Source organism: Nipponia nippon, unplaced genomic scaffold (assembly GCF_047370975.1).
Source record: "Nipponia nippon isolate SJK-2023a ecotype South Korea unplaced genomic scaffold, ASM4737097v1 scaffold_5, whole genome shotgun sequence".
Classification (NCBI taxonomy): domain Eukaryota; kingdom Metazoa; phylum Chordata; class Aves; order Pelecaniformes; family Threskiornithidae; genus Nipponia; species Nipponia nippon.
The window spans coordinates 72,945,778-72,971,360 of NW_028262369.1; the positions used below are offsets into that span (position 1 = coordinate 72,945,778).

Here is a 25,583-nt window from a genome sequence, read left to right on the forward strand (position 1 = left end):
GTCTGTGTGTGCTGTCAGCTGAGTGCTTTTGAGGTGCTGGACTGAACCAAAATAGTCTTGTACTGAGATAATGTCACAGCTTGCAAATCCAGTTTAAGGAGAACTAGAAATGCTGACCAATTGGAGAGGGAGCATTGGTAGTAAAAGCACTTCTAGCTTGTTACCCTGTCAGGCAGGATAATGCTGTTAATGCTAGACAATTTTAACAGACTGGCAGTAATAGGGAATGGGGAAGGAGCTTAGGAGGAGTGAGGAAAGGCCAACAATCATAGGAGGGGGAGGAAGGCCTGAGGAGAGTGTGTGGTGGTTACTAGGACTCATAAAGAACGTGACACATTACCAGAGCATCTTTTCTGTTGGAAAAGGCTTTGGAAAATGAAAATGCATGTTGTAAAATGAAGTTAAGGACAGCTTTCATACTTTTCATGTCAGTACTTTGTATGGCAGTGACTTGAGGAAGATGCAATGTTTGAACTGTGATGGTGAACTTGAATATGAAATTATATGCTTTGACAATGAATAACTAGAAAGCAGTTCATTTTGATTTGTATTAGCAAAACTGTGGTATCCCTGGTGGGTGTATTTGTTTATTGTTGAAACTGTGTGAAGCTCTCTGTTGTACCTCTTGTGTTAGGGTATGGTCAGCTGTCTTCCTGTGAACTGAAACTAGCAGTTAAGTTGCAACAAAGTAGTTCTCATAGTGTTCTTGACTTGTCATTCACTGTAAAATGAATGCTAAAATACACAGGGTCATGAAAGAAACTCCAGAAAAATATATTTCAGGGATTCAGTAACTGAGGATGCAGAACAATTGCATGACTTCCTGAGCAAATCTCTCTGTGGGCTGAACTCAGAAGAGTGTACTGAGTAGGTAATCATAGCTGGAATGGTATTGCAGGTTCCTTCCCAGTGATCACGCTTCAGGTGGGGAGAGTAGGAAAAAGAGGAGAAAAACATAGGCTATTTCAGAAGATGTATAGGTTTTGCCAAGGATCAGCAGCCATGAATACATATAGGAAGGATGAGGGTTACTGTTGAAATATGAGGACTTTTTTTTTTTTAGCTGTAGGAACTAATTTTTAGCTTAAGAAGGATAAATAAATTAGAAATAAGTCAAATTGGAAATCTAGATGGGGTTCCTTTGGTATACTGAGGTTTTGTTCAGTGAATATGTAGATGAGAATGGATAGGAAAAACACAATTGCTGCATAAACTGGTAGTCCTGAAAAGGTATGTTCCACACTCATGTTGGTGTGTTACGTTGAAGGGCTGAGATGCAGCTGGCTTTTGTTTGTTAAATACAAAATGATATCAAGTGAAAAAATGACTGTCTTGTATGAGTGTTTCGCTAGGGAAGAAGAATAAATGAATGAAGATATGGTAGAGTTGTGGACTGAGAAAGTATAAGGACTGTATATATATCAAAACCATGAGGAAGCTGTCTTTACTTCCTGCAGTTGTTTTTGTGCTGATTGGACAATGACAAGCAAAAGTTTGTGGACCTGATCTGATTGTCATAACAGATTAAATAACACTTAAATAAAGTTTAATTTTATTTTAAAAACCCGATTTGTTGTGTGTAATTTTAATTGTGGCTGGTGGGGTGTGTGGCTTTTTGTATGTGTGGTTTTTTTTATTGGGTTTTGTTTGTTGTTTGGTTTGTGGTTTTTTTGTTTTTTTTTTTAGTAGCAAATACTGAGTTTGTTGCTTCAGGAGCACTAAAAAGGCTTACTGCTACTTAGATGTGTAAGTGTGGTCAGCCCTCTTGGGGTCAAATCAAAAAAAGATGTGAAATCTCTTCAGAAGTGCAACTGATGGCAGTTGGGATGATGATGTAGGCAAAGCAGGAAAAATACTCTCATAGTTTCCGTGTTTGTGGAAGGGAACATGAGTTTTGCAGATTTAATGGTGAAATAAGGAAATATGGTTACAATACTGAAAACATATACATCTGTAAATCGTGAGTGCTTTAACTGAGAAAATGGTTGTGGTATTTATAGTAATTGAATTTGGATCGGGAGTAAGAGTTAACCTAAGATACACGTGAATTCTTTTACAAGGATGGTGTTATAGACACAGTGTGTCCTGTACTGCAGGAACAATGACTTCTTACATTCTTGCTATACAGTGTGTTTTCCCTCAGAAAGGGAGAAATCACATAGTTGAAAAGGAAGAGAGCCAATTGAATTTTAATGTGAGAATTGATCAACTTCTCTAGTATAAACAGGTTAGCCATGTGCTCCTACTGCTGATGGCATGCTTTTTCTTATGTAGATGATATCCTTTTGACATTCTTTTATGTAACACAGAAAAGCACATTTAACTAACAAGAGAACCAGTGTGGAGTTACCCGTGGCGTTTCCTCAGTGCTGTGTATGTTCATACTTTGGGAATCACTTGCCTGACAAGATTTGTAGCTAGTTAGGCAGGAGGCCTGATAGTAGTTTTTTGAATTGAAAGCAACATTCCTGGAAAGAAGATATTCTTGAATTCAGAAGTTACAGCAGGAAATCCAGGAAGTAAATGCAGCGTAGATCTTGTGAGAGAAGTAAGGAGGAGGCAAAGGTTTCTATGGTATTATCAATGTTTTCTTGAAATATTAAAGTCCATTTAATCACCCTAAAATACTCAACTAGGTACTGTCCAAAAGTATATTTGTTTGATTTTTTTAAAAAAAATAAATTCCAAGTGGCTAGCCATAGAACTCGGTTTAAGCACTGTAGAGTCTCTTCAAAATCATCTCTGGTTATGGATTCTTTGTTGTACATAGGTCATTAGGCAGTTATATGTGGGTTGATTAACTAAAAATGTCTACTAAGAACCTGAAGAGGAGTCATGGAATCCCACAGTTTTAATCACATTACTCTAAGGGTTTTGATCTGCTGCACGCAAAGGAATAGCCTAGTTGTTACTGCACGGCAACAGTTAACGCGCTTCTGCTAGTGCTGTCAGCATTCCTGCTGACATCAGTGATATCTAAAGCAGTAAACAGAAAGCAGCCATGTCTGTTCTTCGTGTACTAGGAGGAATCAAAATAAAATGCTAGTCAGATGGAGAGCAGCGAAGCTGGTAAGGAACTTTAAACTGTTCAGAAAAGTTGTTGATGCAGAAAAGCGACTCTGAAAATGTTTAATCATCCAGGTAAATACAGCACTGTGTTTGCAGATCCTTCTGGAGAGAAGGATCCTATTTGTAACTCGTACAGCAGTGCTTCAAAGTAATCTAGTGTTTTATAGGAAAGAAATTAACTGCATTACCTTTTTATTCAGGAGTCTCTTTGCTATAGAGACTTGCTGTAGTCATTTATAAATAAGTTCAGGTTAAGGCATTGAGTTACACCAGTCCTAGAATGAATGTGAATATTGTTGCAATTATTTTGTAAGTATTAATATCCTTGAGGGCATTTTAAAATGAGACTTCAGTGCTTTCTAAAAGACTATTACAAGGTTCATATAGTAGGTTGAAAATCACTTCTTTAAAAGAAGTTTTCATTCTCTGAGAACTTAAATTGGTTCTTGTAAACACAGAGGATGGTATTTAAAATGTCAGTCAAAGCAAGCTATGTGGCATCAGAAGCTCCTTTTGGGGGAGAAGAGTGCAAGGGCAAGAAGTGATACACCCTGTAACTTTGTAAAGTGCTTACATATGTGAACATTTCTCCCTCTAATGGGGTTTTGTGTTGTGATGTGAATGTTGATGTATCATGGAAGAAATGAATACTACTCTCTCTTCCCTTCCAGACAATCGAAGGAAAGTAGAACCGCCTCTTGGAGGTCATGATCCTCGAACAGCAGTTCAGTTAAGAAGCCTCAGCACCGTTTTAAAGCGCCTCAAAGAAATCATGGAGGGGAAGAGCCAGGTACTTCTTCTGAGGGATTTGTAGGCCCAAACTATCTAGAAACTGAACTGTTTACTGGGCTTCTCTGAGCTTCATTTTTAGATACATCACGGGGTTATTTTTCAAATGTTTGAAGGATGAGTGATTAAACTCAAAAATGCTTCTGTGTGCAGGGGAAACAATTTAAGTTGACGCTGACTTTTGACATGTCAAACATCTGTCACATTGTGGGAGTGAAACGTTGCAGTTGCTCAGCTTCTTGAACTTGGACCAGATGCTCTCATTTTAGACTTCTTCCCACTTCTGTACTGCCTAATCTAGTATTACCTGAGGGTTTTCTCCCATGAAGGCTAACCATGCGCAGGTGAAACACATTGACTGTCACAAATAGTAATGAGAATTCTGAGGATGAATTGAATCTGCTACTTACTGTGGTAATAATTGGTCAGCAATATTTTCTTGAAAGGCTTGTTCTGTTAATCAGTTTTGATTCAGCTGGATAAGGGTCTGGTGGTTGCTACTGACTTGCTGATTTCACCTCCCTCTGCTGTGTTGCATGATGCCTTTAAGAGGAGGATCTAGTTGAGAAAAGGAGCCACAACTATTTATAAGTGGCAGTATAAATAGCTGTGTCTCGGAGCAAGACCCGAACAGGAAAAGTACATTTAATTAAACTGAATGAAGAGGAAAAGGGCTTCTGGCTTGGTAGCTTTTACAGGTAGACTTTGAGTAAATTCACTCAGCTTCCAGTGCTATTCTGCTTGAGAGAGTAACTTTGCTTTGGTAAAAAGGGCCATATTTTTGAGGGTGAAACAAAAGCCTGTCATTGCAGTAAGCAGGGCGTTGAGTGTGGCCCCTACTAATATTTCAGTTTGTGGCAGGTTCTGAAGGCCCTGGAGATTTTCAGACATCTTTGAAGCTATTGGAGAAGTGCTCACACAGGCAGGATGCAGCAGTAAATTAGTACGTCTAGATTTTTCTCTGAAAGCGGTACGTTAGTTGTCAGCATGCTGACTTCTGTACAAATGGTAATGCATCGCTGCCCTTGACTGCAGCTATGTCTTGCTTGAGTCACTCCAGGCTGGTCTGTCTCTACAGGAGGCCACTTTACTGTTGTAGAAAGCGTGTGTCAGATCCTGGAATGTACTGCTCTAATCAACCTCTGCTGCTAACGGAGGCCAGACTTCTGTGCTGAACCCTTCCTTGTAGGCTGTTCTTGTCCTGAGTGTTGGCTCTGACATGAACAAGGCAGAGAGCTGGAAGGTGTCACCAGCAATGGCTGTGTTTCTAAACACCCAGTCATGTGCAAGTGGGGCAGAGGCAATGTGGGAGAGATGGTGGGCGGAGGCACTGCTGCTTGGAACAGCCACTCTCTATGTGGCAGACCCAGAGACTTGGCTTATCATGCAGAGCCGCAGCAAAACACGTTAATCGGCATTGCCTGCAGCTTTGCAGCAGTTCCTTGGCAGAGCTCTTCACAGCAGCTTTCCCTGCTTGAAGCTTGGTGTTCATCTTAAAAATTTCTAGACTCTCTTGAACACTAGACTGCCTTGAGCAGTCTTCGACCTCTTTCTGTATGAGTTTTCTTGGGTGAGGACAGCATGGAATTGTTGTCATGTTGATCATAGCTGTTTTGGTCTCAAAATTGGTCTAGCAGCTATGTCAAACTTCACTTTGTGAACATGCAAAAATAAACCTCAATTCAGGGTATGCTTTTTTTTGATTATGTGAAAATCAGAGTACAGATCACCTTTCTTCTCTGTGGTTACTCTCTTCTCAGGTTGTTTTGAGAAAAGTCTTGCAGCACTTTCTCTTCCTAAGAAAAACCCAGAGTATTCAATCCCTCTGAAAAAGCTTAGTGCCAGAATTGAACTTTAGCAAAGAGTGTTTCACAGTCAGAGCTGTCATGTGACCATTAGCAGTTGTCTCCAGCCATGGTAATTGTAGCTGATGTGCTCAGAATCATAATTGAGATATTTGTCTTGCTCTGTTTATAGCTACAACACCAAATGGAAGTTTTAACTCTTTGTTTTCAAGTCTTAAAAACAAGACAAAAATTCCTGTGGCTGCACCCATGCTGTAAATCGGTATATGTTGTTATCTGCTGGATGTGTATTCCACAGTTGTCGTCACAAAGCAGTTAGCCTGGAGTTTTGAAAGAACATCAGTCCGGGACACAGGCTTTTACAACTGTTTACTGAGGTTTTGAAGAATTTGATCATACAACAAAACTTTTTACATGTATCTATAATCCTTTCAAAGTACATCCCAGTATTAGCTGTTGAAATGATCTTCCTGCACTGATAATTCCTGGTAACTTGATTTACCCCTGGATAACAGTTTCAACTAACGTGTGGGTTTTGTTTTTTGGTGTGTGTGTGTTTGTTTGTTTTTTTAAACTGTGCTAGTTGAGGGCCTGTTATGTGCTAGGGGCAAATGAGAGGGAAGAACAATCAGTACTTCATATGTTTGTTTCTTCTTGACCTTTATCTACAGCTCATGATAGTTTTTATCTGCTTTGCTTCCATCTTGGGTCAAGAAGGCAAAGGCTTACTAGATGTACTCTGAGGGTTAAGAACTCTCTCAGCCTTCCGGCTCCCTATAAAACCCCATGAAAAATCCTTTCTGTGCATGTCTGTACTTACACGCAAGAGTGTGCACACACACACATATATGAATATATCAAATTGTCCTTTTCATGTGCACAGTCTACAAAGCAATCATGAATGTAAACATGCTTTTTTATTTACAAAAAAGTTTTTCTTTGCTGCCTTCCCTTGTAGGACAGTGACTTGAAGCAGTACTGGATGCCTGACAGCCAGTGCAAAGAATGCTATGACTGCAGTGAGAAATTCACCACCTTCCGGCGGAGGCACCACTGTCGACTTTGTGGGCAGATCTTCTGTAGTCGATGCTGCAATCAGGAAATCCCTGGAAAATTCATGGGCTACACAGGTAGGGTTTATCTGTTGAGAAGCAGAACGTTCTCTGTGTGCTCAGCTCTGTTTGGACTACTGCATTTGAGATTCTGGCACCTGCTAGAGAATGCTGTACAGGTCTCTAGTGGGCTTAGAAATAAGCAAAAAGAATCACAGGACCTAATTCTACCAATTTCTTCATGCACAATGGTGGATTATGCCATGCCTGCTTATTTTTACGAACACTATGTCCATGATGACAAAACAAATATGGCCACTATTTAATGAGGATGTTGAGTACAAAAAGTGTACTCAAGTAAAAGCTGCTCTTAGTAATGGTAGTTTTAAAAAGCAATGAGCCACATGTTCTAATTGAGGGTGAGGGAAACTCTTTCAAATACCAGTTACCAAACTCTAGACATCTCCTGATGTAGATAATGATTTCCAGACATCAGCTGGTATGTCCTGTCTACTGGCTACTGTTGTACCATGATTTCAGTGTACCATGATTTTCAGTGCTCTCTCTCCCTGCCCCTGCAACCTTTCCCTCTCTTACCGTTCATGTGTTATGCATCATTTGACTTGGAGAAATTCCCTGAGTGTATAATTATCCAGGGTTTTGCTCTGTAAGGGAATATGAGAACTAGACTTCAACATGCAAAGAGGTTTTGAAACACGAAATCCTTCTTTTCCTACCACTACATGCCTCTGATCCTGTAGGAACAGAGTACTATTTGTTCCTGTTCACTTACACTCTCTGGTTCCCCTTTCCGTAGGGGATCTCCGAGCCTGCACTTACTGCCGCAAAATAGCCTTAAGCTACGCACACTCCACAGACAGTAACTCCATTGGGGAAGACTTAAACGCTCTGTCAGATTCTGCGTGTTCTGTATCAGTGCTGGATCCTGGTGAGCCACGCACGCCAGTTGGGAGCCGTAAAGCTAGCCGCAACATCTTTCTGGAGGAGGATCTAACCTGGCAAAGGTAAAGTGAATGACTTCAGGCTGGGCTCAGAATCTTAACTGTGTTTTCAGGCTGACACATGCCTAGACAAAAGCTGGTGGTTTCCATCTATGAAACTTAGAAGTATATCTCCTGTAAAAAGAATCTAATCCTGTGCTTGCTTCTGATATTCTTTTCAAGTTGAAATGTGGAAACTTTTTTAGTGGAGTTTTAAATTATTTGCAGTCCTTCCTATAGCCTGTTGAATTGGTGATTGTATGCCAGTGACAGAGCAGGCTTTTACCTTCAGAATTTAAAAAGACAAACCCAAAACCCATCCCTTCTAACTAGTAATGTATCAAAAAGCAAGTCAATGTAACACTGATGCTTTACCTATCAGGTTTTGGATTGGAAAAAAGAATATAAGAGATGCTCTCTGTGTAAATAAGAGTGAAATGGTGGAAGTAACCACCTGTTTCAACTGAAGTGGGATTGAAAGGACAGCTGTAAAGGTTCTCTGATCTCCTTTCAAAGTATATTTCTTCTTATTGCTGTCGAATGAGGGGATCTTTATTTTTAGAAGATGAACAACAGAACATTGTACTTCTGAAGTGGTATGCAAGTTAATTTCTGAGGACCTTGATTTAATTTAATGTGGGGGCAGGAAGAAATAATCAGATGTGGTATTTGTGCTCATTTCCCTAAAAACAGAAGAACAGGCAAGTGTGAAACTACTGAGGAGGTCTTGAGTCAGAGCCTTTCTTTAACTGAGGGGTAGTGTTAGTGACATGTGCCTCTCTCAGCAGAACTCTTCTAGTGGTTCTGATAGTATTAAAAGAAAAACCTCAAAAACAGCTGTCTTCAGAAATACCCTGACTCTTGCTTTGCATGTTGCTTTTCAGAGTATGGTGCTCCTATATGGGAGCAATTAAATAATCAGCTTTAGGCCTAAATAAAGTACTTCTGGTTTAATGTCATGGTCATCTTAAGCAGTAATGTTGCAATGCTTGGGATAAATATGACCAAATTTTGAATTAGGGAATAAGTATGTGCGCTCGGAATGCTTCTTTTCAGGTGTACAAAATAATAGAAGGTATCATTAGTTCTGTCTTCTGATGTGTTATTGCTATCTTTATTGCGGCAATTCAACAGCTTGTAGACGTGAACATGTAAAGAAAGTATTTATATCTTTATTTTGGGCAGCTTGTAGCACTTGAGGAAAATACTGCTGATTCTTGAAAGGCTGATAACTCTTTCTATTCTAGAACACTTAGTCTTGTTGGGAGGCACTGAGTAAACATGGACTGCTTTTGTGTGTGTGAGGGAGAGAGATTGAGATTAGGTAGTTTATTATTGCTTTAGGAGGGTAAAAATTTTCTTCAGTGCTTGTTGCTCTTAAAATGTAAAACTTTGCAGTGGCCTACAGTGCTTTTTTTAGTACTGCATTTGGTAAGTTCCTGATTGACCTTCAGAGATTTAAACTCAAGACATTGAACTTCAACGGCACTGCAGTGGAAAGTGGCAACTTGCAGCTTCATGATGGAAACAAAGGTGTTGTTTTGTTGTTGCTGTTGTTTTGGTTTTTTTTCCCAATAGGTGTGAGAAGTAGTTTGCTTCAGGAGAAAACTTGGGAGTTGAGTCTCTTCCCAAAATAACACACCTGAGATAAGGCTCTTGCTTCTCCTGCTGTCATATGCTGCAGAACAGTGCGTAAAGCATTTAGGGGAGTGATGCTGTATTATCGTGTCTGACGTTGCTCTGCTCTTTGAGCAGTTGGAACATAGAGGCATGGGCTCCTGCTTTAACTGACTTGAAGGGCCGTGTCCTTTAATAGTGAAGGAGTGGTGTACTCTAGGCAAGTACAGCTACTCAGGCAAAGTTGTATTGTGTATATTTTCTCACGAAGAGCATTTGTTGTGCTAGTAACATGTCTACATCCCAGAGCACAGCCAGTATGGCTGTATCAGTTGGAGTGTAGTGGCTTATATCTGATACATTTTTTTTTTTTGCCAGTAGGAATTTACATTGATGGGTACGAACATCTGCTCTCCTTCCTCCTGGGGCTGAAGGAAAAGGATGGCAAAGGTGATAGTGATCAGGTTTTGGTTGACAGCCGGCTGAATATGAGCCAGCAGTGTGCCCAGGTGGACAAGAAGGCCAATAGCATCCTGGCTTTCATCAGAAATAGTGTGGCCAGCAGGACCAGGGAAGTGATCGTCCCCTTGTACTTGGCACTGGTGAGGCTGCACCTTGACTGCTGTGTTCAGTGTTGGACCCCTCCCTTCAAGAAGGACATTGAGGTGCTGGAGTGTGTCCAGAGAAGGGCAACGAAGCTGGTGAAGGGTCTGGAGCACAAGTTTTATGAGGAGCAGCTGAGGGAACTGGGGTTGTTTAGTCTGGAGAAAAGGAGGCTGAGGGGAGACCTTATTGCTCTCTAGAACTACCTGAAAGGAGGTTGTAGCGAGGTGGGGGTTGGTCTCTTCTCCCAAGTAACAAGCGATAGGATGAGGAAATGGCCTCAAGTTACAGCAGGGGAGGTTTAGGTTGGATATTAGGAAAAATTTCTTCACTGAAATGGTAGTCAGGTACTGGAAGAGACTGCCCAGGGAAGTGGTTGAGTCCCCATCCCTGGAGGTATTTAAAAGACGGGTAGATGTGGTGCTTAGGGACATGGTTTAGTGGTGGACTTGGCACTGCTAGGCTAGTGGTTGGACTTGATGATCTTAAAGGTCCTTTCCAACCTAAACAATTCTATGATTCTAGGTTAAACAATTATAGAAGGTTGTCAGGCTATCTTGATAAAAGCTGTCTAACAATAGCTATAGATAGCATTGCTTGGATTGCAAAGATGATGTGTTGGGGAGATGAGGGCAATGCCTCTACCTCCAAAGCAAGTAATAGCAACCTGTAAGGAAGGAGGATGTGTAAGAAAGGGATATAGGAGAAGAGGGTGGGAAGGCAGGATAACACAAGAAGTGGGAAGAGGCTGTATTGTCCAAGACTTGGGTCTGAAAGGACAAGACTTGAGCACTGTCGTCCAGATATCATTGGCCTACAGATGGGGAAAGATTTCCCTATTCCCTCATTGATTTAACAGTCATGGGTGTGAATGAGAGGTAATGTTATAATTAACTGTATTTTAATTCCAGCTGTTCTGATGCTGCTGCCTGTGGCAAATCTCTCAAACATCTGTAACACGCTTCTTTTCCTTGCAGTTTGATTCACCCAGACTCTTCAACTACCACGTTGTCAGCACGCCTCGGGTCTGTGCAGGAGGATGCAGGGAAGTCACCAGCTAGGAACAGGTAAACTAGTGATGTCTGAGTATTTTCTGTTCTGGATGCACACCTAGCACGCTCTTCACTGTAAAGCCTGTATTTTGGGTCTTGTTTTTACTGAGCATGCTGTTTCATGTGTAAAATGGGACACCCTGTTACCCGTATGTAATGGTAAGGAAAGACCATTTATGTACATATTCATATTAATAAATGTACTACTTTTGAGGAACCTGTAGTTTGCTGCTGAGTCAGGCAAATAGAGGTGGTGGTGAAGAGGACAGAAAAGGAAAGAGGTGGCTAAGAAAGGCAGAGTTCTGAGGAAGCTGAAGAAAAGGGAGTAACAGAGTCTTGGTAATGGGAGGCAAAGACTGAGGTCATGGAGGAGCAGAAGTGTTGTTTTTGTTTGTTTGTTTTGTGGGTTCCCCTCCCCCCATCTGCTCCCTCTGCTCTTCCATTAAGAATAATCTCGTTTAAGTTACCAGGCTTTCTTAGGCTAAAATCCCATCTTAGCTCTTTATGCAAGAGTGCTGGAATGAACTTGGAAATGTTAATGAGAGCTGTAGTGTAAGTTGTGAATGCTTGAGCTTAATCCCACTAAATAGGCTGGTATTAGAAGAACAAGTAATTTCCACTTCACAGTGCTTCTGCTATGGTTCTGGTTACATCCTTCCATTATGGTTAAATTGGGGAAATAAAGGTGAGGCAAGGATACGAGGAACAGAGCAAAGATAATCCAAATTTCAATGTTGGAGTTAGGAGACATTCAGAGAGTTCTTTGCATTGGTGTTACAGGAATGCAGAATGTTTAGTAATTCGGAGGGATCTGGCAGGACCAACAAAGACTAGGGAACTCAGCTGAGAAGGATACTGGGTGTGCCTTTCAGGGAATGGACTGCTTGGAGTCTTTATCTTCTGTGTGATGGGGATGGTTTGGAGGAGATGCACGCTGACTGTACAGCTGGAGAACCAAACATCTCACCTAGGGGAAGTAAAATACTGGTGAATTAAGCCAGTACCAAAAATCAATTCTGAGCAAACATGGCAAGGAGTCCAGAGTTAAAAGTTTAATGCTAAATAACTGCAGTGACATCAAGAAATGTCTGAAACCTTGATGATGCTCTCTTGCTTCCCATTGTCTATTTTAAAAGGCTTTTGCTGTTTGCTCACACATGCAGTAGTTGGAGGGTTCCAAGCTGGACCTGGCAGGCCCAACTGCTCATTCAAGTTAAAATGTAACTCTGACTATTCATGGCCTCACCATAGTACTTACCTGTCTGGACTCACGTTTGAGAAGTAATGATGAGGTATAACCTATCTCTGTCAAAATTCTGAAACTGTGGAAACAAAGCTATTGGCTTTGGGCTAAGCAATGCTAGCCTTGAGATCTTCTCAAAGCAGCTGTAGATGTTTCTTTGAGGCAAGCTTGACCATGCCTCTTTCTAGATGAGGTGAAGCAAAAAAGATGCAGGTTGAGTGCATTTAGATGCAGGTATCAGAAGTTACTTAGTATTACTTGTTTTCCCTGGGGGGGGGGGGGGGGGGGATATGTGTTGTTTTTTTCTCAGACTGATTATTTATGGGAAAAAAACAGCACAACAGTCAAATGTTGCAAGCAGAGGGATTTGAACTTCTCCTTTGCAGGTCCTTCTAAAGGACAGGGATTTTCATTGCAAAATCTCCCCCTCTGTTTTTAGAAAAGATAAATACAATAAAGTCAGAGGTGTAACTGGTGATGATAAAGACACAGATATGAAATCTGACTGTTCTAACTCTTGCTTAATGCCCTTTTACACAAATTAAAAATCCCTGCTGCTTACAGGTAGGTGGCACAGTTAAAGTAGCTGTTGCAAAACAACAGAGAGGAGTGCTTAATGATGGACTTTGATGTCAGTCTCATCTTCCAAATAAGAATGCTTTCTGTTAAGCTGTATAACTCTGCCAGTTCTAACTTTGTTTAACTTGAGAGCATCTGAAGACTGGCAGAGTTTTAGCCTGCCTTGAATGCCTGACTATGACAGAAAGTTTTTGCTTATCACCCTTAGATGTATATGGATGTAGTGCCAACATAGTTTCCTGTGATTCTGTATAAATGACTAAAAAGGTCGTAACTAAAGCCCTTTATCAGCCCAGTATTCCTCCTCAAGAGACAGAGGAAGAAAAAGCAGTGATTTTGAGACTTGTACTTTCAGTGCCTACTTCCTTGCAGTACAAAGGCTGAAATAGGGTGGCATTGCTATTTCGTGCCTAGGCTCAACCATATCATCCATTGAGAAAATCAGTGTCTGTTAGCCAGTTAGCAAGCTCTGTGAAGTTATCTGAGTTTTATTCCAAAGACTAGAGGCTGGCAACAGTTGTCATCACTGAGACTGCTGCAAGCCTCTTGAGTCAGTTCAGCATTGGCATTTTGAGCTTCCCCGTTGCTCTGTGCAGAAGCATTTTCCATCCTCACTCCTTAGAGCGCTGTTAGCAGGAATAGCTTACACGGCATGCTTTTTGCTGCTATGTGATGGGAAGTTGGACTCTGGTTATTCAGAGGCTTAGTCTAGTTGTGGCATATTGGAGCAGAGGGTATCTGGAACTTGTATTTGCATTTGTAGCTTTGCAATGATTATTGCAAAATGGTGTGCTTGTACTGGAGTGCATAGCCAAGATTTCCTAACAGCTGGGTTGAGATCAGGTGGATGCTCCATATCGCAGTACAAGGAAAATTGCCAGCTGGAGTGACCTCCAGCTTCAGCAGACAGTTTAGCCACCCTGGGGAGCAGATGCTTGAACTTCCAGACTCTGAAAGCTGTCAGCCATGTATTTCGGAGAGCTGAGGAGAAGGAATTCTAAATGGGTCAAGGACAGGGGGAATCTCAGTGCCCTGTTACAGGGATCCTGGTGCTGTCTGCCCTTGCTGGCATCTTGCCTTCAAACTGCTGGAGCTTCTGATTACCCAGCATCCCATCCCTTCCCCAGTGTATTTAAATGCAGACATATATGAATTGCCGTGCCTAAACTTAGTTCTAACTGCTTCCTACAAAGAGCTTTACAAAAGTTTATGTTTAACTTAGATGTTCCAAAGCAATACACTTGCTCCCTAGGGATCCTTTCCTCTATTGACAGGAGAGGAAGCTTTAAGCAGTACGTCTGTACTGAGGAGAGTGAACAATGTCACAGGCTTGAGTTCCTTTTTAGCATGCTACAAGATCAATGCCTGCTGTGGTGAAGCATGACACAATGAACACTTACACTTCAATTCTTCTCTCTTCCTCTACAGATCAGCCAGCATCACTAACCTGTCACTGGATCGGTCAGGTTCACCAATGGTGCCTGCCTATGAGACATCTGTCAGCCCCCAGGCTAGTCGCACACATATGAAGGCAGAGACCAGCGAGGATGAGCGCAAAATCCTTCTGGTACCTTTCAGACTTCTGTTTGTCTTGCTCTGTGAAGGCGATGAAGTTCGCTTTTATTGTATCTTGCTACCTTTAAAGGCTTTTGTCTGAGCACTCTCACCCGGACCCCTCCTCCAGGTGGTGCAGGGATGGAAAAATATTGATGCTGCTTTGGACACTTCCATCTTCCTGAAACAAATTATAGTTTCATGTGAAGTTTGCATAAGGTGTTTAAAGTTTTAGTCTTGGGAAGTGTGTTCCGCAGTGTGGAGTTGGTGTGTGGTGGCTCCTTGTGGGTTAAACCTATCATGGTTGCAGCTGTAACACAGTGTCCTGATTCTGTATTTCTTCAAGTTCAGATTTTCCCGTTCATAGGCCACACAGTCAGAAACTTTAAATGGCTGCTTCCAAATGGTTACACCATGATGAATGAGTTATAGCTGTTACAGCTTATTGGGCCAAAATATAACTTGGCCCATCCCCTTGTTTGCAGAATAAATATAACATTTTGTAGAAGGTTGTAGTGACATACTTTTTCAAAGAAAAATCAATATGCAGCAGTGTTCTGTGTAATCCTATTATCCCCTCCCCACAGAGGCAATGTTGTAGGTGGCAATTACTGTACAATGTTCAGTAGAAAACAGTATTTCTTTTCTTTGAGGGAGGGGAAGTGTTTCCAACAAATGGGGCAGAAAAGATGCAGAGAAGGGAAGGGAGTGTTTTTCACACATTAAAAGATTCAAGATTGCTCCCCATTGCCAATTTAAAATCAGGAAGGCTAATTTTTGTGTTGTCAGGTATTTGCCAGCTGTCAGCAAAACACATACAAGTATTCCTGAAGGTGCAGAAACACTCTAGTTCCTGTTCAGTTGCACAACTCCTTTCAGGGTGCTCTGTAAATGGATAACCACATGAGGGAGAAACATATTTTTAAGGCACTTCTTTATACCACCCTGCCCCGTGTCAGCATGTTAATGCAGGAAGAATGAAATTTAAAATGCTATAAACACAACTTGGACCAAGATGATCAAGTCCCAGTGCACTTCAGCTTCACATTGTTTAATTTTTTTGTCTGTTTCCTTCCTTGGTGGAGAAGAGAATTGGTAGTATCGCTTCTGTTTGTATAAGAGCAGAAGATGCAGTGTCAATTAATGTAGGATTTTCTGTGAATTCTTACTGTTTGTTTAATGCCCTTAGCATGTGGAGCTGACTCTGTATCAGGAGTTAATTTAAAGCTTAACATATTCCATTAAGAAGACTTATGAACTTTGCTCATGAAATAAAAGGCGGGGGGGGATGTACGTACGCTGGTGTAAGCACATACGTCTGTGAACTAGAGGTCAAAATCCTTGAGTTGAAAGGATTTGCTGTGTTCTGCCAGTTTGTCCACTTTACTGAATTCACCATGTGAGTTAAGGGTAAACTACAAGGCAGCTGAACTGTGGAATTGCCAGTTGCATCAAATCTTGTGATCCCATGAAGTGTTCCGTTACTGATCCATTTGACTCCTGGTACGTAAGGGAAGCTGCTGACGTTGGTTTTAGGATAATACCCAGGACAGCCACTGCTGGAAATAAAAGCAGAAAGCCGGTCTAGTAACAGAAGTGGAGCAAAACTCTTGGATCTCAGGGCACCCTTGGGAAAGTGCAATAACGTGGGTCTGGCAATTTACTGGAAAGCTGAAACCAGTTAAAATGTAATTAAAACTTTCTTTTCTCTGTTACACAAAAATAGAATGAGTGAGGCATTTGAGAAAGTGAGCTGCAGTGTCTCTTCTCCACCCCTTGGGGTGCTCTGTTGCTCTCAAAATAATCCCAGGTCCCAGTTTCCACTCTGCAACAATGGATTGTGCTGTGCCAAGCCAGGGTGCATGTGGGAAAGCAAAAGGGGCCAGGTGCGGAGACACAGCTCAGTTTGGATGGAGCGTAGCCTACATAAGAGTTGGCACACATGCTTAACAGGCCCGAAAATAAGTTTGAGGTATAGGCTGAAGTGTTCCAAGTGGTGAGGGGGAGAGATCCACAGAGTCAAAAATGGTTAATTGAGTTGGGAGGGGTACACACCTTCTTTGCTTAGTGGCCAAAGCTAGCAGTGTTTAAAAAAGGCTTGCTACTGGACAATGAAAAAGGAATCCTTAATAAGAAATGGTGTCTCAGAACTTGAACATAGCAGTGTGCGTTGCTGTGTCAAGTACTTGCTTTATATCTGGGCTTGATAACGGACTAGTATGCTTCACAAAGCCTAGGTTGAGCACAGATTATATAGAAGAACCCTCTTCCAAGGATGAGTTTTCATTGTCCTCTACGTTTACACACACCATGTGAATTTGAGAATAGGGTGCAAGAGGGCAGTAGTGAGGACGTAAGTATCTTGTAGGCAGTACAAAATCTTGCCACATTAAAAACAGAAACCACTTAATTCTGATGGTACCCAGTTTGTTTCTTCCTTGTTCTCAACTTTATATAAAAGGAAGGATATAAGGAGCTGATCTCATGTCTGTTTGCTGTTTCTGTTTGCACCTTTGCATAGGTTGTGCAGAATGTCTTAGATTTTATGCCTGTTTGTGGAGGACTCTTGATCTAGAACCTGATATGAGGGCCCAGGCTGATGCCCTTGAAACCAGTGCTAAGGTCAGACTAGTAAGTAACTTGCACATCTCCCTGTCCAGGACTCAGTCCAGCTGAAAGATCTGTGGAAGAAAATCTGCCATCACAACAGTGGGATGGAGTTTCAGGACCATCGGTACTGGCTGCGGACACATCCCAACTGTATTGTAGGAAAAGAGCTGGTCAACTGGCTCATCAGAAATGGGCACATAACCACAAGGTAACGCTGATGCTTTAAGACAGCAGGTGTCTTCTGTTTCTGTGACAGGAGGTTGTGAGTTTTAGCTGATACAGGGTACCTTAGACTGCAGAGATAGACCAATTGCAGGGAGATGAGAAAGAAAGAAAATTCAGGTCTCTTCTTCACTGCCTACCAAAGCAGGGAGGGTTCTGACTTTGTGTGACCCAAAACAACAGGGCACGGGGGCTGTCTGGTTTGGGAGCTGGTGTGGGAGGCAGCTTATGGGACAAGTATCACTTAAACAGTTGGAGAACAGTGAGTGTATTACAAAGATTGTCCAAAAATGTTCAGTGATACTCCAAAGGGCAAGTCTGCCCCTGGGATGGGAGATCACTAATAGTGTTTGATAGCTAAATTTCTGGTGGGTCTGGCAGGCTCTTAACCTTGTAAGTGAGTGTAAAGAATCTGGTGTATTTAACTATGTGAGAGGGGGATAAAACTGAGATGGTTCTTCAGTGTAGAGCAACAGTCCTCACTCAGCAGAGATGCTCCGTATGTATAACTCAAGCTAACAATATTGGAGGAGCAAAACCAATATGTCTTAATCATCTGTTGGACACCTCAGCTGAGTTTAGAGTACTGGCAGTCTCTTCATCTAGCTCTGTACTTGAACCAGTATACTCTGCTGCCTCCCCACAATATTATAAATAGTGACTGATTAAACATGGCAATGGGATACTGATGAGTCAAATAGTGCGTAGCAAATGACCCTTTCCTTTTGTAGCATGCTTGTACCATAAACCATGTGTGTTTAGAACTAGACTTAGAAAACCATCTCTATTCTTACATCTCCAGGGTCCAAGCCATTGCAATAGGACAAGCGTTGGTTGATGGACGCTGGCTAGAATGTGTCAGTCATCATGATCAGCTCTTCAGAGATGAGTATGCTCTCTACAGACCATTACAGGTAAAAGGAGTAGGGAAGCTATGGTTCTTGCTGCGTTTGGTGGCTGACTAGAATCTTTTCTAATCCTGTGTTCAGCAGCCATTGTATGTTTTCTAAATCAGCTTTCCTGTACAGAGAATTGGGGTCCAGGTCTTCTTCCTTAGTGGTTTAAAGCCTGAGGAAGCTGCATTTGCCCAGAAAGCTTTGGGCCTGTCTGTGGAGGATGAGTTGTTAAGTGTATTGCTGCCTAAAGTGGGGGAAAGGGTCTCTAAACTAGGCCAGTGCCTCTCATGGTGGACATCTTCCACAGAGGCCTTGGAATAGCATAGTCTGTGCTTGTGGCAGCTGTGCTATCACGTGCAGAATCTAGAATCTGTGTGCAGTTACTGGTGATTGAGACACAATGGTGGTCTTCTGTTTCAAAATTCCTTCTCTAAAAACTTCCAAAGAATGGATATTTTAGATATACAGTATTGGATCTTCTTATATATTGTATTGGTAACCACCTTCTGATCTCCAGTGATGGCAGTAATAAAGAATTCAGTACCTTAGCCACATGATGCAAGATTGGGAGGGGGTCTTTGTCATGCCTCCCAAATAGGACTGGCTAGCTGAGGGGGAGGCAAGGAACCAGTGACCAGAGATGCTATCCTACCGTATCTCGTTGCAATCAGACTTGCTGAGGGGTAAGAGCAGTCACTGGTGTGACTGGTTGGATTGTTTTTTTAACTTGAACAAGATATCTCTGTAGCTTCTCTATTACCTGAAAGCATTCAATTGAGTGTCTTCTACTTTCTGCAGCTTCTCACAATAAAGAATGGCTCAGCTGTCCCATGGACGTCAGTCAGAAAGCTTGCAGCCATTAGTGTCTTGTCTTCCTCGTGTATTTCAGCCCTTGGCCACAGTCACATGGTCTTCCACTGAGATTGCTCTGGGCTTCATCTGGCATCTCAGCTAGTTAACTGCACTGTCTCAGTTTGCTAGTAATAGCTTGCCCTTAACTAGCAAGTGCTTGTGGATCCCTGTTTGTAACTATTTGTAAGGGGCTTATGTTATTCAAGGTTTAAAGCCAATTCTTGTTCTCATCAGCTGAAAGCACTGTCTGATCTCCTTTCTCCTGGACAAAGAGTCAGGAAAACCAGTGTTGTTGACTCAGTTGCTTGCTGCACTCACTGTAGCCAAAGGAATGATAGTGAGAACCACCTCTTGAGGTGACTGGAGGCATCAGGATGGCTGATGGAAATTGCTTAGATGCTCTCCGGGTTCTCTGGTGCTCTAGCCAGGCTTTGTTTTGACACAGTAGCACCAGCCTGACTTGTGAGTGAAACTCTTAGAGCTACTTTGGTCAGTCACAGAATTGCTCCAGTAACTTAGAATTAGCCTCCATCTTCTGCATGTGCTGATTTCTGGGCAAAGGATATGGTCATCACCCACCTTGGCTGGGAATAGGAAGCATTCAAAACTGCTTAGCTGGATGTGGTGACAGAAAATGTGCAGCAGAATAAACTTGTCCTTTAGTGCCACTTAGTCAGAACTTGTGGGGAGGAGGCAGAGACTAAGCACGTGGGAAGTGTAAAGAAATACTTGTTTCCTGTCCCAAAGAGTTCCTATTTCATGCCAAGGGGGGTGGCTCTATGACTAACCTGGCTCAGCCCACTGAAAGTATCCTCTAATTTTTAAAATGCCTGATCTGCATTTGTAGCAGGCTGCTTAATATTTCAGCAGAGCTTCACTTTAGCACCTTTTTTTCTTCCTTGTCTTCTAGAGCACGGAGTTCTCGGAAACCCCATCTCCAGACAGTGACTCTGTGAACTCTGTAGAGGGGCACTCTGAGCCATCCTGGTTCAAAGACATCAAGTTTGATGACAGTGACACAGAGCAGATTGCTGATGAAGGAGAAGATAACTTAGCCAGTGAGTTTCACCTGAGTCTTGTTCTTGCCCTGCCTTCCCCCCTGTTATCCCCAGTCCTTCAGGACACAGTAGTTTAACCATGTCTTGCTTTGTGTGTCTGTGTGTGTGTTTGTGTGTGTGCGCACATGGGGCTATAAGGATCTAAGCAATATAACCTATATCTATAACCTAGCTAGTCCTCCTGTTTCTTATGATGGATACAGTATTTTGTATTTAGTGGAACTAGTAAAGCTTCATACTTCTAACGGAGGAGAAGCATGTAAATTGCTGCCTTCTGTTTCTCAGGCAGACTTCTGCTTGATTGGGCCCTATAGTAATGCACTAAAGAATGCCCAATATGTCAGCACGCACACATGAAGATAAGATTAGAACTATGAAAATACTGTATTCCTGTAGTATTGCACACTGGTCTTTATGTATTAAAGACAATTTTTCTCCTCTCCGGTACCCTCATGATACCCATTTGAACCCTTCTCCTCCCTGTATCTTCCCCCTTACCCAACACTAAAAGACTCCGCCAGCCCTAGCAAGCGCACTTCAGTCAGCAGCTTCCAGTCCACAATGGACAGTGATTCAGCCGCCTCCATCAGCCTGAACGTGGAGCTGGACAACGTGAACTTCCATATCAAGAAGCACTCCAAGTACCCACATGTGCCCCCTCACCCTGCCGACCAAAAAGGTATGAGGTAGTCACCAGCAGGAGTTGCACATGATGGAGAGCTGGGCCCTAATAATACTGACCCATTTGGACACTACTTTTGTAGCTGTCTTACAGAGGGGGAAATACAATATTTAGCCAGCACTCACTTGCAGTTTTGATGTGCTCACCTCTGAGGAGGCTCAGTAGACTTGTTTAAACACCTTCTCTGCAGAGTGTGTAACTTCCCCTGTGACTTTCTCTTTGCAGTTGAAGCAAAGTCTCCTGCCCATACATAATAGGGCAGATCCATATATACAGTTTCTGGCTAACTGGGGTGGAAAAACAGTCTGTACATAAACCAGTTTGATATTTGTCTCTACGGTTTGAGATTAAATTGGAAAAGCAAGCAAGAAAAAACAAACAAACAAGATTGACTTGGAAGAGCTCTGTGCTGACTTTTAATTGTACCTTAATAAGCTTACATTTGACAGAAGAATCTTACTGATGAGCCATAAGGCCTAACTTAATCCATATATGTAACATTTGTTCAAAAGAGAACATCCACTTAAGTGAAGTAGGAAGAAATCAAATACTCAGTGTTGAAGACTTCTTTTGAAAAAAAATTTTTTTCTCCTAAATAAGTACTAAATTGAAAAACTCTAACTATAAGCAAAATCCTTATGGAAAAAATAATGTGTCTGCCTGTTGACAACTGCATTCTCTAAATTGGACAAGGTCTGACTGAAACCAGGGCTTGCCACTGGCTTGGGTCTAGTGTATTCTAGTTGCTTTACATGCTGGGTAGCAATTGATGTCTTTGCTCTGCTTCCTTAGGTTACATCAGCTTTGTAGACTTCTATCTTTGGCTACTTCTAAGGAATTTCTTATTCTTAATTATTGTTTCACCCCACCACTTCAGTATTTCCAACTTTAAAAGATGATCCAGTGTTAAATAATTTGGACTCCTTCTAATGAATTCATCCTTCTATAAAGTCTAATGGATCTCTTCTGTTGTTGTGGATCAGAATGCAAGACTTGACTTACCTTATGCTTGCATACAGATTGCATTTCCTGAAACTGTGAAATGGTCACTGAAGAGAGTGAGGGAGGACAACTGGTCACAGCTGACTTTCAAAGTATGTTAGACATGGGGGAGAGAGTAAGGCAAATTAGAGGGGACATTTATCAGTGCCTACTGTAGTCACCTTGTGTTATTTGCTAAAAATATGTCTAGAAGAAGGGAAATTTAATTGCTTATTTTTTCCCCCCAAAGAGAGGAGCAGAGCAGGTTTGAAATGTGTGTTGATATCAGATGACTCAAGAGTAGGGATGGGTTGTCAGCACTACTGACATACCAGCTCGTTATTGGTTCACTTCAGCTTGTTTCCAGCTCGTGCCCTAATGAAATGAAAAGCTAATGCATCTGAAGGGAAGGAAAGGTGTGGAGACGGAGAATATATCAATGAATTCCTTTTAGGCAGGAGGGATGTTGGACTAAATGAGTTTGAAACAGGCCCAGGTGTGCTGCAGTATCCTATGAATTTACAGCTGTAGCAGGTTTATCTTTATCAGTGTGTGTTGGCAGTAAAGCAGGCAGTAGTCAGCTTGACTCTGGCCAGTACTAAAGGACTTCTAGAGTGATAGTCTTGGTTTCAGACGTATCTCAGTCTTTATCTCCTTGTACTAAAAGCAGTACATGATGAAGGGGAAACGTAAGAGTGCCTACCTCTCTCGGAAACTGTTGACCAAATCAAGGCTTCTCATAGCCAGAACTGAAGCTCTTGTGAGAAAGATTTTGATGATGGATTGCTCAGAGAAGATCAGCAGAAAAGGCAAGTGGTGAGGGCACTAAAAGGAGAGAGATTTCTGCCTTTGAATTATATGTTGATAGCACTCTGCTATCTTTGAATCTCTGCTGACTGGTGTTTGTTATCTGTTCCCGAAATATGTGGTCTCTTAACCAGGTTATTCTGTAGAAATGTAATTCGTAGTAGAAAACTGGGAACAATTCCTTTTAAGAGAATGGATTTCCCTTGAGGAAAAAGTATCAGTAATATGCCCAGAACTGGGATAGGGTGGAGGTGTGAGTCACTAAAATGCACTGTGGAGAGATAGGTATTATCCTGCAGTTTTTTGAAAAAACTCTATCCTCTGCAAATACTGAGGACTTACTGTACATCTTTTTTTGGATTCCTGGTATGAGAGTCTCTAGAGGAAAAACCTAAGCAGGGAGCAACAAGTTAAAATGAATGACAGCATTTTCAATAGCAAAACCCACTTGGCAATAAGGAGACTGAAATTTTGTAAGTACTTAGATGTTTGTTATTCAAGGCCTTCAAAAATTAGGTGGGGAAAAAAAACCTACAGTGCATACTGCAGTGCCTAGAGTAGTGAAATGGGTGACTTCTAAAACTTTGTTCTGGAAATACTGAAGTTGGAGTGCAAAGACTTTCACCTTGTGTTCCTGATTTATTCTGGCTATATTCAACAAAAGATGCCATTCAGGATGTTATGAAGTATCACAATGATTAGACAGCCAAGACTAGATAGTTAAGCTTCTATGTAAAATGAGACATGGTTATTTTAAGAACAGAGTACTTGATCAGCGACATGGTGTGTTTGCTGCTCTCAGGGGTCAGTAACTTCCCTATGACCATTATGGACACATGTATTTGGCTTGATTTCACTGGAATTGTCTTTTGTCCTTAGACTGGATGACAGTGACTTAATTTTCTTTGAAATAATGAAGTAACACTGAAGATCACACCCACTTTCTGAGGCTAGTAACTCAATTTCCTCACAACTGTGTAAATTACAGTTATTGGGGGAGGACTGACAGGACAAAACATCAGTGCTAGCTGTGCAGGTCATAGAATCATAGAATCGTCAAGGTTGGAAAAGACGCTTAAGATCATCAAGTCCAACTGTTAACCTAACACTGCCAAGTCCATCTATACCCTGTCCTCTAAGGTCAACTTTGATCTAAGAGGTTAGTGGGTTTCTTCAAATGATTAAGGGATATGCAATTTCCACCAGTCACAGAGGTCAGCTGCTTTGAAGCAATGGCCGGTGATGTACCAGCTGTGCTTTAGAACAGAGTGGTTTGTATATAGTCTGAGTCTAATGGCAGGACTTCTTGTGATGGTATAGTCTGACTAATGTCTGGTGTGTTTCCATGAAATTCTAGTGACTCCAAGTTAGCTGGCTTGTAGTATCTTACAAGTGAGTATAGTGATTCATTTATAGTATCATCTGCCGAAAGACAATGGTACTTCATAGTATGTATCAAAATAGGAAACTAAGATTGCTTTCTGCATTTAAATTGGGGGAAGAGATTAAGTGACTTATTTTAAATGTGGGTTTTAGTTGCTGTTTTTACAGAGATACAGTTATTAATATGGGAAACTTTATTTTCTAAACTTTGTGGGAGATATGGGAAACTTTATTTTCTTGCGGCCGGATATCCTTGATCCTGGTAGCAGGTATTTTGGGTTTTTGATGCCTGCGTCTAGTTAGGAGGGGCAAAGAGAAGAGGATCTGATTTAACCATGACACAATTTCTTATCACCATGGCTTGCCAAGGCTTAGCATGCCGTTGCCAGGAGCCCTTTCGGTACACCTTCTTTTGAAAAGAGGTACCTCAGTTTTCAGTGGATATCTGTGGATACGTGCATCCTTGTTTGTGTATCTAGTGGAAAAGCTGTGGTTGATGGCCAGTCTGTTTTGATGTTTAACCAGAGCAATCTGTAAAGTGTATAAAATCTGTACCTGCTGGCTTCCATTGGAGACCTGTGAATCTCTGTGCATTGTGGTATTTGCTTCCAGTGATGCCCTTGAATATTAGACCTAGGAATTTGTATGTTCTGGAGTGGGGTTTTTTGGTTCACTTTTTGTTGTTTTGGTTTGGTGAAGCTGTTCAGGGGAGTTTGTAAGATAGTCTCGATAGCTGACTGCTTGCAGACAAGGCTACAAAATATGCTACAGGAACCTCCCCCCGCCCCACCATTCTATGGAGCATGATGCATGTAGGGATGATGTGAGGTAAGAAATGTACATGTTAGCCACTCTCACCATCTCAAACTCACATGTATGAGTGTGTTATCTGTCCAGTCCAGGAAGAGGTATGGTATCTTACCTTGTCAGGAACTTCCCCTGGGGCACAACTGGAAGCAAAGTTATAGGAGATGAAGCTGTATTGAAGAGAATTGTTCCTTGTTTGGAGGTGCCACCTGTGTCTTTGTCCAGAGCATAACTAAGGTTAGGTTTCAACTGGGGTTAAGTCTTGCCTCGGCCATGCCAGTCAGGGATATGTCAGACCTAATTGGAGTGTGTTCACAGTAAGAGCTGGTGCCCTGAGGCTGTTGCAAGGTGGAGAGGGATGGAGGTGCTAGTATACATGCTCATGTGTAGATACAGCATGACATGACTTTCTCTAGGTAGTCATGGGGCTGTGGCTGAATGAATGCTGAAGGTGAGCCAGCTTTTATCGATCAGTAAGTTGCTTTTAATGCTAAAATCTTCATCTAAGCAAGAGATGAAAGGAATCTAGAAATAACCATCAAGCCGCAAGGGAGGCTTGCAACTTCTCTTTGGTACATTGATCATCTATTGAGTATCTCTTTGCAAACTGGGCAACTGCAGACAAGCTCAGATTTTTAAACTGGTGGCATGTAGGGGGTCTCTTGAGTGCTGCTGTTCAGAGACTTGTGATTGCTTGTGTCCTGTCAATTTTCTGTTGCTTTCTGTTGGTGTCTGAAAGCTGCCTGGCTTTGCATTCTGTTTGTGGCAGTAGGTCTGGACCATTCTCAGGAAAGGTGATAAAGGGTTAGCTTCGGTTTTTGGATCAGCATGCCATATAAGCAATTGGGCTATTGCTCTTGTTTTCCCACTCTACAATCCCTTTTTGTAGAAGCAAGGAACATAACAAGCTAATGGCCTCTG

The 25,583-nt window shown here is 41.9% G+C and overlaps 1 protein-coding gene across 15 annotated transcripts in view; it reads left to right on the forward strand.

Annotated features, from left to right (window-relative positions):
- PIKFYVE (phosphoinositide kinase, FYVE-type zinc finger containing) overlaps positions 1 to 25,583 on the forward strand; it is a 70,594-nt gene that overhangs the window by 8,300 nt on the left and 36,711 nt on the right. For 10 of the 15 annotated variants that reach the window (XR_015699153.1, XM_087734038.1, XM_087734043.1 and 7 more), the window contains 9 exons: positions 3,741 to 3,859; positions 6,622 to 6,793; positions 7,533 to 7,740; positions 10,914 to 11,003; positions 14,239 to 14,377; positions 17,025 to 17,182; positions 17,999 to 18,110; positions 19,855 to 20,002; positions 20,514 to 20,681. Coding sequence is in view for 14 of the 15 variants with exons in the window: in XM_087734038.1 (XP_087590164.1) it covers positions 3,741 to 3,859; positions 6,622 to 6,793; positions 7,533 to 7,740; positions 10,914 to 11,003; positions 14,239 to 14,377; positions 17,025 to 17,182; positions 17,999 to 18,110; positions 19,855 to 20,002; positions 20,514 to 20,681 (1,314 nt within the window). In the remaining variant the exon portion in view is untranslated. Of the gene's footprint in view, positions 1 to 2,989; positions 3,070 to 3,740; positions 3,860 to 6,621; positions 6,794 to 7,532; positions 7,741 to 9,755; positions 9,936 to 10,913; positions 11,004 to 14,238; positions 14,378 to 17,024; positions 17,183 to 17,998; positions 18,111 to 19,854; positions 20,003 to 20,513; positions 20,682 to 25,583 lie in introns of those variants that run through there. The other 5 variants (XM_087734040.1, XM_087734044.1, XM_087734048.1 and 2 more) reach the window with 4 other exon arrangements.